The sequence below is a fragment of the Ischnura elegans genome, chromosome 4 (assembly GCF_921293095.1).
Source record: "Ischnura elegans chromosome 4, ioIscEleg1.1, whole genome shotgun sequence".
Classification (NCBI taxonomy): domain Eukaryota; kingdom Metazoa; phylum Arthropoda; class Insecta; order Odonata; family Coenagrionidae; genus Ischnura; species Ischnura elegans.
The window spans coordinates 50,600,630-50,616,715 of NC_060249.1; the positions used below are offsets into that span (position 1 = coordinate 50,600,630).

Consider the following 16,086-nt stretch of genomic DNA (forward strand, 5'->3'; position numbering starts at 1 on the left):
TCCATAATACCGAACCAGACTTCTTGTGTGTATCTGAACACTGGATGAGTGCTGAAGAACTAAGTGTATTTAGTATTTGTAACTATAACTTGGTGAGTCAGTTTAGCCGCTCAACAAACAAAAATGGGGGTGTAGCCATATTTGCACACAACAGGCTACGAAATGAAATTAGTGCTTTTAACGTCTCCAAATTCGTGGAAGAAAAAAACTTTGTGTGCAGTGTGTTTTCTCACAACAGCCATAGGGACTTTGGTACTTATATCACTATATCGTTCACCTGTGGGTGATTTCCAGGTTTTTATAAACAACCTTGACAAACTTTTAGAACTACTTTATGTTAACCAAAGAATTCTAGTGATAACTGGTGATTTAAATTGTGACTATTTAGTGGATTCACCACAGCGGACGGAATTACTGAACATTGTGAAATCATATGGCTTATTATGTTTAATTGAGGAACCAACTCACGTGACAAAGACTTCTAAGTCATTAATTGACTATATGATAACAAACTATAATCATAGTAAGTGTGTATCCACTGTTGTTGACCTTGGTTTATCCGACCATCACATGATCATGTCGACGTTTGATTTGAAACTTCAGAGTGTCAGACCTAGTAAAATTACCACCAAGGTGTTCTCAAAGGAGAACATAAATTTTCTAAAAAGCGTTCTAATGTTGGAAACTTGGGAAAATGTTTATATATCTCACTCATTTGAGAATAGTTTTGAGATCTTTTACGACAAATTGTTCTATCATATAGCGTGTTGCATTCCAACCGTCACCATCAACATTAAAAATAGGAAAAACAAATGTAAAAAACCATGGCTCACTGAGGAAATAATTAATTTGTCAAGCATTGTAAAAGAAAAAGCACATTGATACAAAAATTCCCAAAATAATGAATTGTTCTTAGATTTTCAAAAGACAAAGAAGAAGTATACTGCTTTACTAAAATATTCAAAAAAATCTTTTAATGACAAACGCATAACTGAAGCACAAAATAAGACAAAGGAAACATGGAAAATTATCAATGCACAGCTCAGTAAAAAACGTAACCCATGCGTACCAAAATTTTTCAATGACGATGGTTCTTTAATAACTGATCCAAATATAGTATGCAATCGAATCAATGAAGCCTTTTGTAATTTAACTAAATCCCAACTCATAAACAATAATAACAACCATTGTTTAGTAGATTTCACCAGTGAAGTGCATTCCCTTTACCTTTATCCATGTGATGAAAAAAAAATGTTAATGTGCTTAGATAAATTATCTAACTCTTCAGTTCCTGGAGTTGATAATATACCTGGTCGACTAGTAGCTGATTTAAAAAAACTTATTGTGCAACCATTACTATTTTTAGTCAATGAATCGCTGAGGCTAGGGATCTTTCCAGAACCCCTAAAACTGAGCAAAGTAATACCCGTGTACAAAAACAAAGGTAATAAGGATGATATAACCAACTATGGGCCTATCTCACTTTTAACACAGCTTTCTAAAGTTTTTGAACGTATATATTACAACAGATTACTTTCTTTTGTGGAAAAATACAAAATTCTTTCTAACTCTCAGTGGGGATACCGGAAAGGACGTTCTACAGAGGATGCCCTCATCACTGCCTGGAATTTTATTTCAAATTCTTTGGATAATGGCAAACAGGTCTTGGCATTATTTTTTGATTTCTCTTGTGCCTTTGATATGGTTAATCACTCCATACTCATAAACAAGTGTCACCAAAATGGAATCAGAGGAGTCGCACTGGAGTGGCTAAAATCATACCTTAGCAATAGAATGCAATGTGTTGAAATGAGACTTAGTGACACACCATGTAAATCAAACCAAAACAAGATAACGTCAGGTGTCCCTCAAGGTAGCATCTTGGGTCCTCTACTCTTCCTGATATTCATTAACGACTTGCCCTTGATTGTTAATAGCATCCATGTCAAACCAGTCCTCTTTGCAGATGACACAAACTTCCTAATTTCAGCTAATGACATCAATGAAGTGCATTACTATGGTCAGCATATATTAGATTTAGTCTGGAATTGGTGTCTTTCCAACAAATTAAAATTAAACAGTGCAAAAACTCAGTCTATACTGTTTAACCCGAATCATTCCAAAGATTTTGGAACATTGACACTGAACAACCATGCACTGAGTCTAACTAAAACTTGTAAATTCTTAGGGTTACAAATTGAAAATACTGGGAACTGGTCCGTCCATGTAAAAGACTTGTGTTCGAAATTGTCCCGAGTACTGTATAGTGTGAGGTTCCTAAAAGCATCCTTACCTCACAAGGCGATGATGTCAGTTTACCATTGCAACTTTATAAGTAGTGTGACTTATGGTATTGTATTCTGGGGATCAACTGTAACGCTATTAGATACAATTTTCATGATGCAAAAAAAGATTATAAGATGTATAATGAGTAAGCCTTATACTTATTCTTGTAAACCCTTATTCAAAGAACTGAATTTGTTAACAGTGCCTTGTATATATATATATACCAACTATGTTTACTGATAAAAGAGAATATTAATGATTTACCAATTAATAATGATGTACATGAGCACCTAACTAGGTCTCATCGCCACATCCATGTTACCCTCCATAAAAAACGTATAACAGCAAAAAGTCCCATTGCAATGGGATCAAAAATATTCCTTCCCAAAAGTATTAATTTGATTAATTCTAAGAGGGAATTTAAATCTTCTTTAAAGAAATTTTTAATTAATAAGTGCTACTACAGTGTAAATGAATTTTTAAATGACAAATGAACTCTGACCATTTTTACATTTTTAAGTGTTATGTTGATTACTTTGACGTGTCTTATATCTATGTTGTATTCATAAGATCCTCGGACAAATAAAAAATTTATTATTATTATTATCATATCTCATTCAAGAATTTGGTATGCAACAAAGATTCATTAATACTAGATGACATTAATGTCAGATATAAATAAAAGTAAAAGTCCTGAGTTAGGTAAACAGGCATAAAATCATGATAAAACACCAACATGGAATTGAATAGTGTATGGAGAACTTATAAAGAAAGAGCTTAAAACATGAGTACATATACATTTTAATTCCACATCACGCATGCAGCACTTTTAATTGCTGATTGAACGCATACATTATATTATACAGTAGGTTATGGATATAACGAACCAATATTAGAGTGCTTTTGTGATACTGATAACCTCCACTACAAAAAACTGAGCAAAGTTTACAGGAAGTATCAGCTGGTACGGATTAAGAAATAATTCGGAAAACTAAAGTTATCACAGATTTCAAATAGGTGCCGAAATATTTTTTTTTGGTCGGGATACATTAACAGCACCAATGTGAAGGCTCCTGTCAATATAAGTGGTAGGTATCTGCATTGTTATTATAGAACCATTTGGCTGTCGCCATATCTAATAACGATTCCATTTACTTTTTAACTTATTGATGTCAATTGACCCAATTAAATGAGGTGACCAGCTCAGCACCAGTAGCAAATGCTGCTAGTTATTTTCATTCGACATACAATAGTGTGTTAATTCTTTCAATCGCCAAATAAGATAAACTATGTGCATCAACCTACTTTTTTTTCATCTTAAAATAAAAATTCAGATGTAGTAGGGAGATTGACGACTGAAATTTACATATTTTCATAATTATGGTTGTTTTGGTAATGTGCTGGTTCCTTCATTGATTGAGCAAGTCCGTTCCCCAAAGAACAAGTAGAGCTGGTATCATACCTAAAATAAAGTACTATGGGCAGGTATTGGTAATTGTATTAGGAAATGAGTAAAATTATTGGAATAAGTCTCGGAAACTCCCGTATCCATTCATCCCTGGAAATAACTAAAATCATTGTGTAGTGAGTAAGTAACCTTCGATAGCAAGCTCAGAAAGCCAGTCTAAAACAAAACTTCTCCCTCTTCAAAATGTAGGAAAAATCAATATGTATGATACCAAATGATTGAAATAAGAATGAAAAACTATCTTTAAAACTTTTAAAATCACCTATGAGCAGTTGTATTACCAGCAGATATAGAATAAGATATTAATCGCAAAGACAGTAACTATGTACTTCTCCTTTTGAAAAGCTCACTAACAACTGAAATTAACAACCGACAAAATGAAACATCAAGGCACATTAATAGGTGTGCATGCAAATGATTAACTTAGACATTATTCCCAGAAAAAAGGCGGTGGGAGCCTTCAATAATTGCAACATTGCACTGATCACAACTAACTGTTTGTTTGTCCTGACTTATACATTCACCAACAGCAAAAAAGTGATAATTAGGGCATTCATACCAACAACCCATATGCAAATCAAATCCAAAACCTCTTGGTTTCACTACAGATGAGGGAAAGTGTAGATACCCAGATGCATTGATTTTCCTATGCATTTCCAAATACTTATCTTCAGAAAACCTACATGATTCGGCAACAAATTCACAGCATTGTTCATATTCTAGCTGCCAGTGGCCTCCTTTAGCTGCCTTGAATTCTTCACTGCCCTCCAGGGCACGTAGCTCCATCATAATGTGAAACCGCATACATTCTCCCTGATAGTCACCATATTCTTGAGGAGTTACATTATTAAGTCTTCCCAAAAATATGTGAATCAAAAAGTTAGCCTCCTCAGTACATTTTAGAAGGGATTCTCCAGCAACTATTGCAGCGCAGAGTTCTCGATAGTGCTCCACGACTGACAGTGCAAATTCAATGCGAGCTTCCAGGGAGTATAGAATACTAGCTCCAAAGTGCGCCTTCTTATTACTTCGCAAGAACTGCTTCAATTTATCAATGAAACTCCGACTCTTCTGGAAGTCTGCAAATTAATTAAAAGAAAATAAAGTTAGTCATTTAATGGATTCGTAGCAAACTTGAAATTCATCATATTTTCTAAATGGTATACTAATAATACTAATGGATTTTTTATCAATAATTCCAGCAAGAAAAGCATCAGTAAATTATATTGTTTACATTAAATGCCTCATTTGGAGCCCTATTGCTCAAGGACTATTTTCTCTGCCACACCAGGAAATACTTCCATTTATGTACTTCCTCAAGATGAAGGAGAGAAAAATACATATAAAATGAATGCCTGCTGAAGTAAATGAAAAACTTTATCCAAATTATCTAGTGCTTACCAGTGTGAAGTTAATTTAAAAAGCACCTAAAATTAAACATTTCCAGAGTTAACCTAAAATATGTACATAGGCAAAGAAAAATTGCACTTCTAGTACTGCTTACACAATATATTTCCCTGTTGTATCTCTCAGGTAAATGCTTATGCAAGTTGCACTATATCAAGTTAAAATGGAAATTTAAAGGTATTATTACACCTAAGGTTATTAAAAAGTGTTGTCTCACCATGGCGTCACAACAAAAAGTAATGCAACTCTCCGGTTAAATTTTCTACTGAATTGTATTTTACTATTTTCAGAATTATATCAGGTAATTTAGTTTAGTTTACTTCATGCTCCAGTAATGGTTAGAAATTATGATTGCCGGGCACATTACTTCGGCACTTGCTGTCTTGTTCATGTTCATCCTTGACTGTTTATTTGTCCACTCGTAGCCAACGTTATGGTCATAACAGTGGTTATGGTCCAATATTCGCAGTTGAGGATCCAAAATAGCCAACCATCAAGTTGTGAATTCGATCTTTCATAAAATTATTTTAGCAAAAATAATTATCCGATGAAAATTAGTACTCTTCTCTATGTATTTACGAAAATAATCACGCAGTTTTTAAGTACTTGAATTTTTGTTAATGACCACAGCCTTTCATCGATAGCGTGTATGTAATGTGAAACTAGCGAAATTAAATCTAAAATAATTTGAAAAATATCACTACAGAATCGCTGTGGATGTATTGAACTTTATTTTTCTACTTTAAACTTTTCTCAACCTCATACAATTAAGTAAATGCCTCACAACATATTTTTTATACTTCACTGTTGGCATTTCTGCACCTGAGTAATTAGGTGGTAAAGAAAGGATAAAGGTTACTGGGGTAAATTTTCCCCAAATTACCAAAATGATTTCCGTCTAAATTATCTTTTTGTGCTGACTGGGATCTTTTTGCCAAGCGCTCCAATTGGCGGCGAGTTTGCCCTTTTGACAATGCAAATGCCCTGGACAACTCATGACTTTGGATGCTTTGCCAGCCAGAGATCCTGATGTAACAAGGCAATTAACTTTCAGCCAATTGGAGCGCTTGGCTAAAAGTTTCTGTAGTATAAAAAGGGTGCATATTTGACCTAAACATCATTGGTAATTTTGTTTCCTAATGGTATCAGCTATTTAAGATTAAAATTCTGTGACAATTTTTCTCCACCCTGAGTAGAGATTTAAACTGTAGGTAATCCTGAGAAGTCTTCACCTACGTAATTTTCCATGAAAAAATTGCATCATATTTCACAAAATATCACGTTGACTTGCTTTCAATTACTCTTGATGATGAAGGACAACGATCAAAAATGACAATTTACAAACCACCTCCAACGGAGAAGACATCTAGCGGTCAACACTGTGTTTAAACGTGGAGCAATGAATTTAAAATTGTGCCCATAGTACCAATCTCATTAATAAATCATCATCTCCTCTTTTTTTCCAAAAATGTACTCTCCTCCTCTTTCCCCAACCAAACCACACAGCTTGATGCTGCTGCTACACACTTGGATTTCTTTAATGAATCTCCAGCTTCAATCAGCAGAAAAGTTGGGATGTTTCCAGAGTTGGTCCACATTTGCCTCGAGTCATTTAACCATTGCATACATATTTTTTATAATTATGTATTACTTGTTATACATTTGATTTTTGTTTTTTTGCTCAGGTTGTTGTTACTTTCTTAATCAGTTCAATTTTGTAAAATAGTGTTAATGGTATTATCCGATGAAATAAATAAATAACAATTTTGCAGCAGATTGCACTGCAAGGATTTCAATGGCAATTTGCTAGGACCCACATCAAGATGAGAAATATAGTGTGTATTACCCATAAATGGTACTCTAAAGCTTGCTGAAATAAAAATAATTACAAACTCCCCCTTCCAAAACTCGCCATTTGCTTGCTCTCCAATCCTCCCTGTTGGAGGCCTTCAGAGGGATCGGATTGGTGTGGTGGCTAGTGTGTTGGCTTCCAACCCCGTAGACTAAGGTGAAAATCCCGATAGCGGCAGAGAATTTTCAGAGACCTGATGCCTGCTTGAATGCAATGTAAAAGACATTTCAAGAGCAACACTCTGTCCGTTGGATGGGACGTTAAGCCGTGGTCCCCTTGGCAACTTTCATTAAGAGCAGGCTAATGTCGATGCTGAGTTTCTCTCCACCCTTCCTTACCTATCCTTCCATCGTGGTGCAAATGAACTAAGCTGTCATTTGCCTCATCCAAATACAATACCATTGGAGGCCTTCCAAGTGAACCCAAACCCCTAACTATCTCTGTTTGCCAAGACCCCCTGAGCTCATCTTCCTACCCAAGCGAATTAAGGATAAACCCCTACGTAGACCTCGTAGATAACCACTAGATGCCTCTTGTGTTGGATGTAATTCATAAATTTTCAGAAGTCTCCTTTAAATTTGGTGAAGTATCAATAACCGATGACATAAAATTAAATCAAAATCAAGTTAACTTGATTATCAGTGATTTCCTACACCCCCTAAGCAGAAGTAATGTAGATCAATTTTTCTCAATACAGTAAAATCTGGTTAAAACTGGTCCACGGCTAGGGAGACGGAGTTTGACTAGCATAATCGGCAACCCATAATATTGCAGGAACTTCTGGGGGAAAGGTCCTTGAAAAACTAAATTTTACCTCAAATTTATTTGATAATATCTCACATAGGGGTGTACAAGGTTGAAGTAGCATTGCTTGGTTACTGAAAATTTTCAAGGGTATCCTTACACTTAATAATGAAAATTGAGGATGGAATAATATTTGGGGACATGATGACAGAAGTGTGTTTTGGTTAGGGGGTGATGTTGTGTTGTAAACCTGCAAAGATGTCGTAACCAAAACACTTCCAAGTGTTGGCAGCACTGCTTTTGAATGTTCTCGTGTGACCTGCTTTGTTCTATTCAGTCTGTAACCCGCCCTGCTACACTGCAGTTGTTCTATAGCAGATGTTCTCAAACTGTGTTCTAACTTCCTATTTTACGAGACAATAAACGGCCTTCCGTACATTGTAAATGGAGCAAATTATTTACGGTTGAAATCCCAACAATTACCGACCGCATTCATTACTTAAACATGGTATTGCTATGTATCGGCCGGCAAGTCTGGATAAATTTCGCCTAATAGTTAACAACCAACAGCAGCAAAATCACAATTTTATGACTTAGGGGGAAAAGGAGAGACCCATGTTATATCCAATACCCCAAGTTAGAGGGGCACGTTATTAGCGGTTTTTACTGTACTTTTAAATCCAACAGCACATGGCTTATTTAAAAGTTAATGAAAGACTTACCTTCTAAATCCATAAGACTACACAGTTTTACCGCTAACTTCTCCACTTTTTTGCTGACTTGCCGTGGATTCCCAGTCACCATTTGTTTCACCTGCATTACACGATTCCAGTGATTCTTGGCAGCAGTTTTGTAGCGATAAGCTCGCTGAATGGGCACGTGACACAATGGACAAGCAAGCAGTTTCACCACATGAGCCGTCATGCAGAGAGACTTTTCCAATGAAGTTGACTCGAACACATGGCCACAGTCAGGCAACATTATAAACCTGCATGGGGAGTAGAGACAAGGCATTGATTATGAGCATCCATAACGACTGAGTCCCATGACCAGGGTGCAAACAATGATCATCTCAACCAAAATAAAGATAAAAAATTTAAAAAAATGCATATGGACCTCAAATAAATCATTAGGAATAGTAAATGCAAACAGAGGGAAAAATAACTAGACTGCAGGATGGTGTGGACATAAAGTAAGCTCTGCTTTCTTCCACATGACACTGACATTTTTGTTCTATATTTGAAAATGTGTAAACGCATTTTTATCTCCAAATAGAGTTTTTTTCCTCTGTAATGTGAAATAATTAATTTAAAATTTTTTGTGTTTGTGCCTGCAGGTTTTTTGGAGTTGTTCAAATGATTTCATAGAAAAAAAAATTATTAAAGTATATTGAAAGAAACACCATTTTTCATGATTATAAACTTCTGATGCAAGGTTTTGATGCTACTACAACATCTTCAAGGTACAATTTGGTTCCTCATTGCAAATCTCAACAAGCAACCAAGTTGCATGTTTCTCTCAATACGGAAAAATTCCACTCCATCAAGCATTAGTTCTTACGAATTTATCCATTTTAAACTGCGTAAGCTGATGACCAAATCTTGAGATTAATCTAAATGATGTCCACTGATGAGCAAGTCTTGAGATTTACCTCAGAACTGTGTCCAACATGACAGAGACTATTCTCTGCCTCCGAGAGATCTTTGAGACTCGGAGATTCATCTCAATAATGTGTCCACTGACTGAAAAAGACAAGTCTGAGAAGAACGAGATTGTTTTGAATAATGAGACATGGCCTCAAAAGCAGAAGTGCCGACTTATAAAAAATATTGGTGGACCCATACCTGAGGTGTTACCCCAGGAAACTTTATAAATTGTGAGTTTTAAAGTTTTTTAAGCACTTTAGAAGAAGAGTCATATGATCAACCCTGAAAACTCAAATCTCGATAACTAGACACTCCGGGGAAAATCGAAAAGCCTGACATTTTTTCCTCACCCCCCATAACCAATTTTTAACACGTTGACCGCCATGATGTTTTTAGTAGATATGTCCTCTGACACCATTAGTGTTTTTCATTCCGATAGCTATTCCCGGATCATAAAACATTATGTGATTTTGTACTTCACTTTAAAATAAATATTTATATTCTGACGCCACAATGATCATGGCCCTTACGTTAACAAGAGATTCTGGTCACTCCAGGGTCAGAAATCCACTTGAAACAGTCGCTCGGAGGCCTGTCAGTATGACCGGCGTGGCTTGACAGGAGCCACTCGACTCCGGTCAATGTGTTAAGGGGGCTCTGGCCCCCTCAAGCCCCATTTAGTCGGCGTAACTGCTCAAGAGTGTTGCATTTATGGCATAGTACGGTGAAGGATCAATAACACGTGGCACTTTCTACCAATTAATTTCTAACTACAGTGGAACCTCGTTAAAGCGATTACGGGCTATAGCGACACCCCCGCTATAACGACAGATTGACGCACCGTCAATTGACCCTATAATAAGCGTGTTAAAAAATTTGTTTTTATGAGACCCTTTTGGTGTTGGCTCTCGCCATAGCGAGGGTTTCACCGCCGGAAAACTTTCATCGAGACTCCTTAACCTCTGTAATTGCTAGCGATCTGTTAGAAATGAAGTTAATGGAGTGCTCAGTCTCAAATTTATGTGGTAAACTGCCGTTCGATAAATAAGTAGTTAATTTTGGTGATAATATTGTGGCATTAGCATTCGCGAATGCTTCATCTTCTTTTGTTCCTCGGGCGGCAGAAAGCAGTCGGCAGCATACCCGCACGTCCGTGAGTTGCGTGAATAGAAAGCATTTGATGGCAGTCACCATGGCCAAAAAAACACCAAACACGTCTAAGCGAGAAAATAAAAATAAAGGAGTAATATGAGAGTGTCGGCCGGATGGAGGGGAGCGTAGGGGAAAAGGGAAGGGGATGGAGGGGAACGGAGTGGTGGAAGGGGCAGTGCTTCTGATTGGCTACTTGCGATTTTCCACCCAGCCGCCTTCAGTTCAGAAAAATGGTATAGTGATGCAAAAAAATATCGCCTTTCGTCTGGATTTATGCTTACGTTTATCGCATAGATGTTTATCTGTCGCCGCACCACTCCTGTTCCTGTATATCTGTTCACATCAGGTATATTGGCTATTATTTGCTCCACCTCCGGTAAAGCGACAATTCGATATAGCGAGTGTTTATAAGTGCACCGTGGGGTGTCGTTATATTGAGGTTACACTGTATACAACTCCAGCCATATGGCCACACAACACACCGGATCACACATCCCGACAACACCACTGCATCTTTGTCCCCAACACCTTAATCACAAAACAATTGACACTCTGAATTCAGTTCTCCAAAAAGCGTTGGAAAGTACATATGCTTGTCCACTGGCAACGATTGAAGTCACTCAGACTAATCTCACTTTGTCTCCGAAAGTGGTCTGACTCCAATTTCCGCTTGTGACTCAGCTCTCGAGACTCAATCACGACATTTTTAGTCTCCAGAGAACAATTAGCTTTAGCTTTGAAAAGGTTTCATTTTTTTAGCAAGTTTAACCCTTTTTCTACTAACATCAGAAATATTCAGCAGTATGATTCTTGACCTGGGAGACAATAGCCGAAAAAATCCATCAAAAATTTTCCTATGCAGACGAACAAATGCCGAAAATTTCAGGTTCCTTTCTCTCGTTAAGGGATGGCAGATATACAATTGTTCATTCAGTCATTTCTATGAAATAAACATTACTTCTTTTCTCAAAAAATATGAACTAAAAATTGAATTCTTTGTCTTTGGAACACTGTTTACAATTTTTAAATGAATTTCTACCATAAGTATTGACTTACATCTTAATTTCAGTACAAACATCAACATGGAAATTGTTGATTCATTAACCCTTGGGCTGCGGGAGTTCACGATTTTGGCTGCCTACCAGTGAAGGAGGGCTGGTCTGGTAGAGTTAAGCCCCTTAGCGATCCTTATGGTGAGAGAAAGTGCCCAAGTGCAACATATCCAGGTAGCAATGAAAACCGAGGATAAATTCCACAGTCAGCGTGCAAAAAATATAAAAATGTTCCTGCACTTTGAGGGTTAAATCAGTTAATTTGGACAGCAGAGCTTTGTTCAAAATTTCACAGAAATACCGAGGAATCCAATTTGAATTCTAAAATTTACATGCAAGCAAAAATTATCCACGTAGCTAATTCATATAGACAAATCATAAGTTGACCAGGAACCGATGCCCCTGGTGGGGTTATGAACCCGGAAAGGAGGGAGACCAACTACCCTCATAGTCCGAGATAATGTGGAGTCCCCTCTAGGATGGGTCAAAAAAGGTTGGTGGTAAGAGTGTATGATTATCCACGAGACCCTTCTTGACGAATGTCCTGCAAAAATGCTTCATTCGGAGGAGATGGAATAGTCTCTTGGGGCTCAGTCGAGTAGTCATGCTAAAGAGAGAATTCCATTGCCTCAAAAGGGTTAAATTTGTCGTTATTTTTCTGCTGAATCAATACTCTCCAATGGCCCTTCACTGGCTATTAACTACAGGGTAAATAGGATGCAAACTAATACACTTCATTATGTGAGAACAACCACTCGACTGACACTTTTTATTCTACTATAGGTGGCAGCACATATACAAAAAAACAAATGGCAAACCATAAGTGCAATGATGAAATACAAATTGTTTGCGATGCTTACAATATTATACATCCAACAAAATTCATGCTCTGTGAGAATATGGGTGGTGTATGATGCGAGGTACACTGTGCTGACACCAGTGGCATACATAAAAGTAAGCAGCTAAGCAAAGGAAATTTGAGAGCATTTCATATTTAGTTATTATCCATGCCTAAAGCCTTAACACTATCCTTCCAGGTATGTGGAGCCAAACTCACATCCTCCAAGTGTTATAGTGCCCAACTTACCTGTTTTTTTTCAAAAGGTACAAGTATGATTGGCATAATCTTTTTAATTGCAAGGTGTTGACAAAATTTTTTAGCTACATAGCTAGAAAAATTACCAAAAAACATCTTGGCCACCCCTTACATACCGTTTCACAGCTATTTACAGTGCAGTAAGCAACTGCTCATTAATTCCTTCACACATGGAAACTCAAGTAGATAGGTGAGAAGGAACCAGGATTACTTACATAAAACATGAACTCAGGGTTTATGAGCAGCACTGGTATTCAGCTCTCAATTGTGTTACTTGATGGAATTTTTAATTGGAAGTCCCATAAACAAATGGCTACTTCAATGTTTGTAATCACGTACCATATTCTTTGATCCAAGAAATGTACTGTCACAATGGACATGAAAGTTATTTCCCAGGTGGGGCAAAATGAGGACCAACCAAAACCTGAAATAGCCCGACAGATACATACCTACATCACTATTTTATGTTAAACCATTCCCTAAATTAGGTACCTTGAATTTTTATCTCCTGTTGCATTTAGAGAGACCAGAGCATCTTCCACTTCTTTGGGATGGCAAACTCGGCATAGATTTGGACATCTTTCCCCACAAAATCCAATGCATTCATGTCCACAGCCTAATTTTCTTGTACATGGCTCATTGCATGGAGGACGGTCACAGAAGTCGGAGCAGTTTTTACTGCAAGTTTGATGCTCACAACTCCAGCCACATTTTTTCTAAAACAGAGATAAATTAATGGAATGCATAAAACTTGGAGGTCAGCTTGAAAATGATGCTGGAGTAAATGGACCATATTTGAGTGTTATTAACCCTTGGACTGCGGGAGTTCACGATTTTAGCTGCCAGCCAGTGCAGAAGAGACCCCCAAGAGATATCCAGGCAGCAATACAAATTTTGGGAAAAATAGGTAGAAATAACATTTTTCAAAGGCAATTATTTCAATGGAATCAGTTTTCCACAACACTGTAAATTTAATGGAATATTTATGGCACAAATATTTCCATCAAAACTTATTCAAAAACAAGACTCTGATCAATGTTATTAAAGTTATAGTGCAAAATTCGTCAAAATCTATAATTTGACATTGGATTACCTGAGGTGACTTTGGTGAAGATCAAGCTATTTAAAAATAAACTCACGTCAAAAAGAAAAAAAAGGATACATAAATACAATAGTGATGCTGATACTATCGTATGGTTATGAAATGTGGACTTTTACAGAAAAAATACAAAAGAAGCTCATAACATTTGAAAACAAAGTTGTGCAAAGAATGTTTGGTCCCTTGGAAACAAGGAAAATTGGGAAAAAACAAAGAATTAAGAGAATAGGGTGGTTTCCTTCATCAAAGAAAACGAAAGGCATTGATTGCGATTCGTTACCCACCATTACTGTATTCATAATATACAAATTATTTTGTTTTAGAAATACCGGGTTAGACGAATGGCAATGGTCCATTTTTATCCTCATTTGAAAAGGGCCAGATTGGCGCCCATGCGATGCCACTCCACGTGACGTCACAGGGACCTAGTTTCTATACGAGAAGATAGGAGTTATACGTCGTCTGAGGTTACCATTGCATGCATGAGGCGTAGAGCTCAGGGAAACATGTCTTAACAATCACTTATTAAAACTGGCTAAGGTCGGAAAGTTTTCCTCGTTTGATAAGTTATTTATAATCCTTAATTAAGCCAAGCGCTACCAGCCAGCAGGGTACTAGGCTAGCCGCTAGCAGCCTGCGTCGTATCAGCGCTAAGCCTCGCCTCAAGGTCACCTCGCAGGGCGGGAGGGGGAACCAGAAATACGTCACGCGGAGAGACTTCCCGACATTCATACTTAGCCGTCGCGTTTTCGCGCGCTTGTAAATTTTCACTTTTCATTTAATCGCGAAAAATAGATATCGTCATTTAAAAATCTAAAAGCGTGAAATACGTACTCCAGGAGTAATAATCTTTCGATTTAGGCAATAAAAAAATAATAGGAAACCACCCTATTGTATAAAGAGCCAAATATTGTGGGAATCATCAGAAGCAGGAGATTAAGATGACTGGGCCATGTCCAGAGAAGAAGTGAAGAGACAACGACAAAATAAGCTGTTAAAGGGAAATCAGAAAATCAGAAGGTGGAAGACTGTTAGGAAGACAGAAAATCCACTAGAATGATGAAGTTAAGAAAGATATTAGGAAGATGTGGGAGCCCAACTGGATATGGCAGGAGACCACAGAGTGTGGAGGCCCTTGGTTGGTGGGGCCAAAGATCATCATGGTTTCCAATGGCCACAGGAGTAAGAATAAGGTATATCAAAGAAATCCAGAGACAACATTGTATTTAGCAATAATTAAGTTTTTGGAATTGCAGTTTGAAAGTGACCATATACATATATCTAACTAAATTGCATATTTTAACTAGGTATAATTTATGGACATAAAATTATCTGTGTAAGAGTGCCGCCTGCTGTTCTCGCGTCAGCGTGGTTTTGCTCTCGGGGTAACAGTAGAGTGGGACACCAAGCCACGTTCAGGTGCGGGTCTGGTAGCTGACACCCCTTATACCCTGCAACCTCTTGGCATTGGAACAGGCTCTGTGTTCAGGTATGGCTCTAATACCCTACGCCGTTTAACATGTTGCAACATCTAGGCGTGGGACTTGGTCATCGTGGTTAGGCGCAGGTAATGCAAAAATCATTCAGCGTGGAGGTTTTCAGGGTTACTACCACGTAGATTCATCTCTGCAGACGGCAGTTTCGCCGGCATTGCAGCTGGCTTCTTCAGGTCAATGAAGTGGAGATCCGTGGTATCGCCCGTCTCTAATACACCCCGTCGGAGGCCGGTGTCTTCTCATTGGCTGGTTCAGGAGGCCCAGATAGTTTCTCGTTGGTGCGCACCTCCTAGCTCTGTCCTGTCTCTCCAGGTTTACTCTTGTGGACCCTTCTCCATTTGTTAGGTATCCGTCCTCCCTATTGAGGTTGTTCGGTGACTTAATTATCTCTATAGCTTCCCCAATGATCCATGGGAAGTATCTCTTTCATTGGCAATGACTTTTACCTCAATAACAATAACCTCAATTCATCTGCATTGATGAATCTACTCGGTAGTAACCCCGAAAACCTCCACAATGAATCCTCACAACACCGTGAAAGCCTACTAAAGGAATGGAAAATCATGCAGACATTTTCCGGCCAATTGGAAGATGCCGAGAGGGTCAGAAGACAACACAATCAATAGAGCCTAGATTTCACAACTCACCTGACAGGGAGAGCATTTTCCGCAATTGCTCTTACACTGAGAGTGATCGCAACGAAAGTGGCATTGCTCTTTGCAGGGAGGGCAAGGTTGGGAGCAAGGAGCTGTACACCTGGAAAATAAAATTTGAATAATTTCTAGTTG

At 37.7% G+C, this 16,086-nt stretch overlaps 1 protein-coding gene across 1 annotated transcript in view; it reads right to left on the reverse strand.

The window, feature by feature from the left end:
- Positions 1-3,071: 3,071 nt before the first annotated feature.
- Positions 3,072-16,086, reverse strand: part of LOC124158129 (NFX1-type zinc finger-containing protein 1-like) — an 87,285-nt gene continuing 74,270 nt past the window's right edge. Inside the window, exons 10-13 of the mRNA XM_046533313.1 lie at positions 15,946-16,054; positions 13,196-13,419; positions 8,480-8,745; positions 3,072-4,833 (exon numbers count right to left, since the gene is read on the reverse strand). Of these exons, the coding sequence (XP_046389269.1) occupies positions 4,178-4,833; positions 8,480-8,745; positions 13,196-13,419; positions 15,946-16,054 (1,255 nt within the window). The 3' untranslated portion in view covers positions 3,072-4,177. The remainder of the gene's footprint in view (positions 4,834-8,479; positions 8,746-13,195; positions 13,420-15,945; positions 16,055-16,086) is intronic.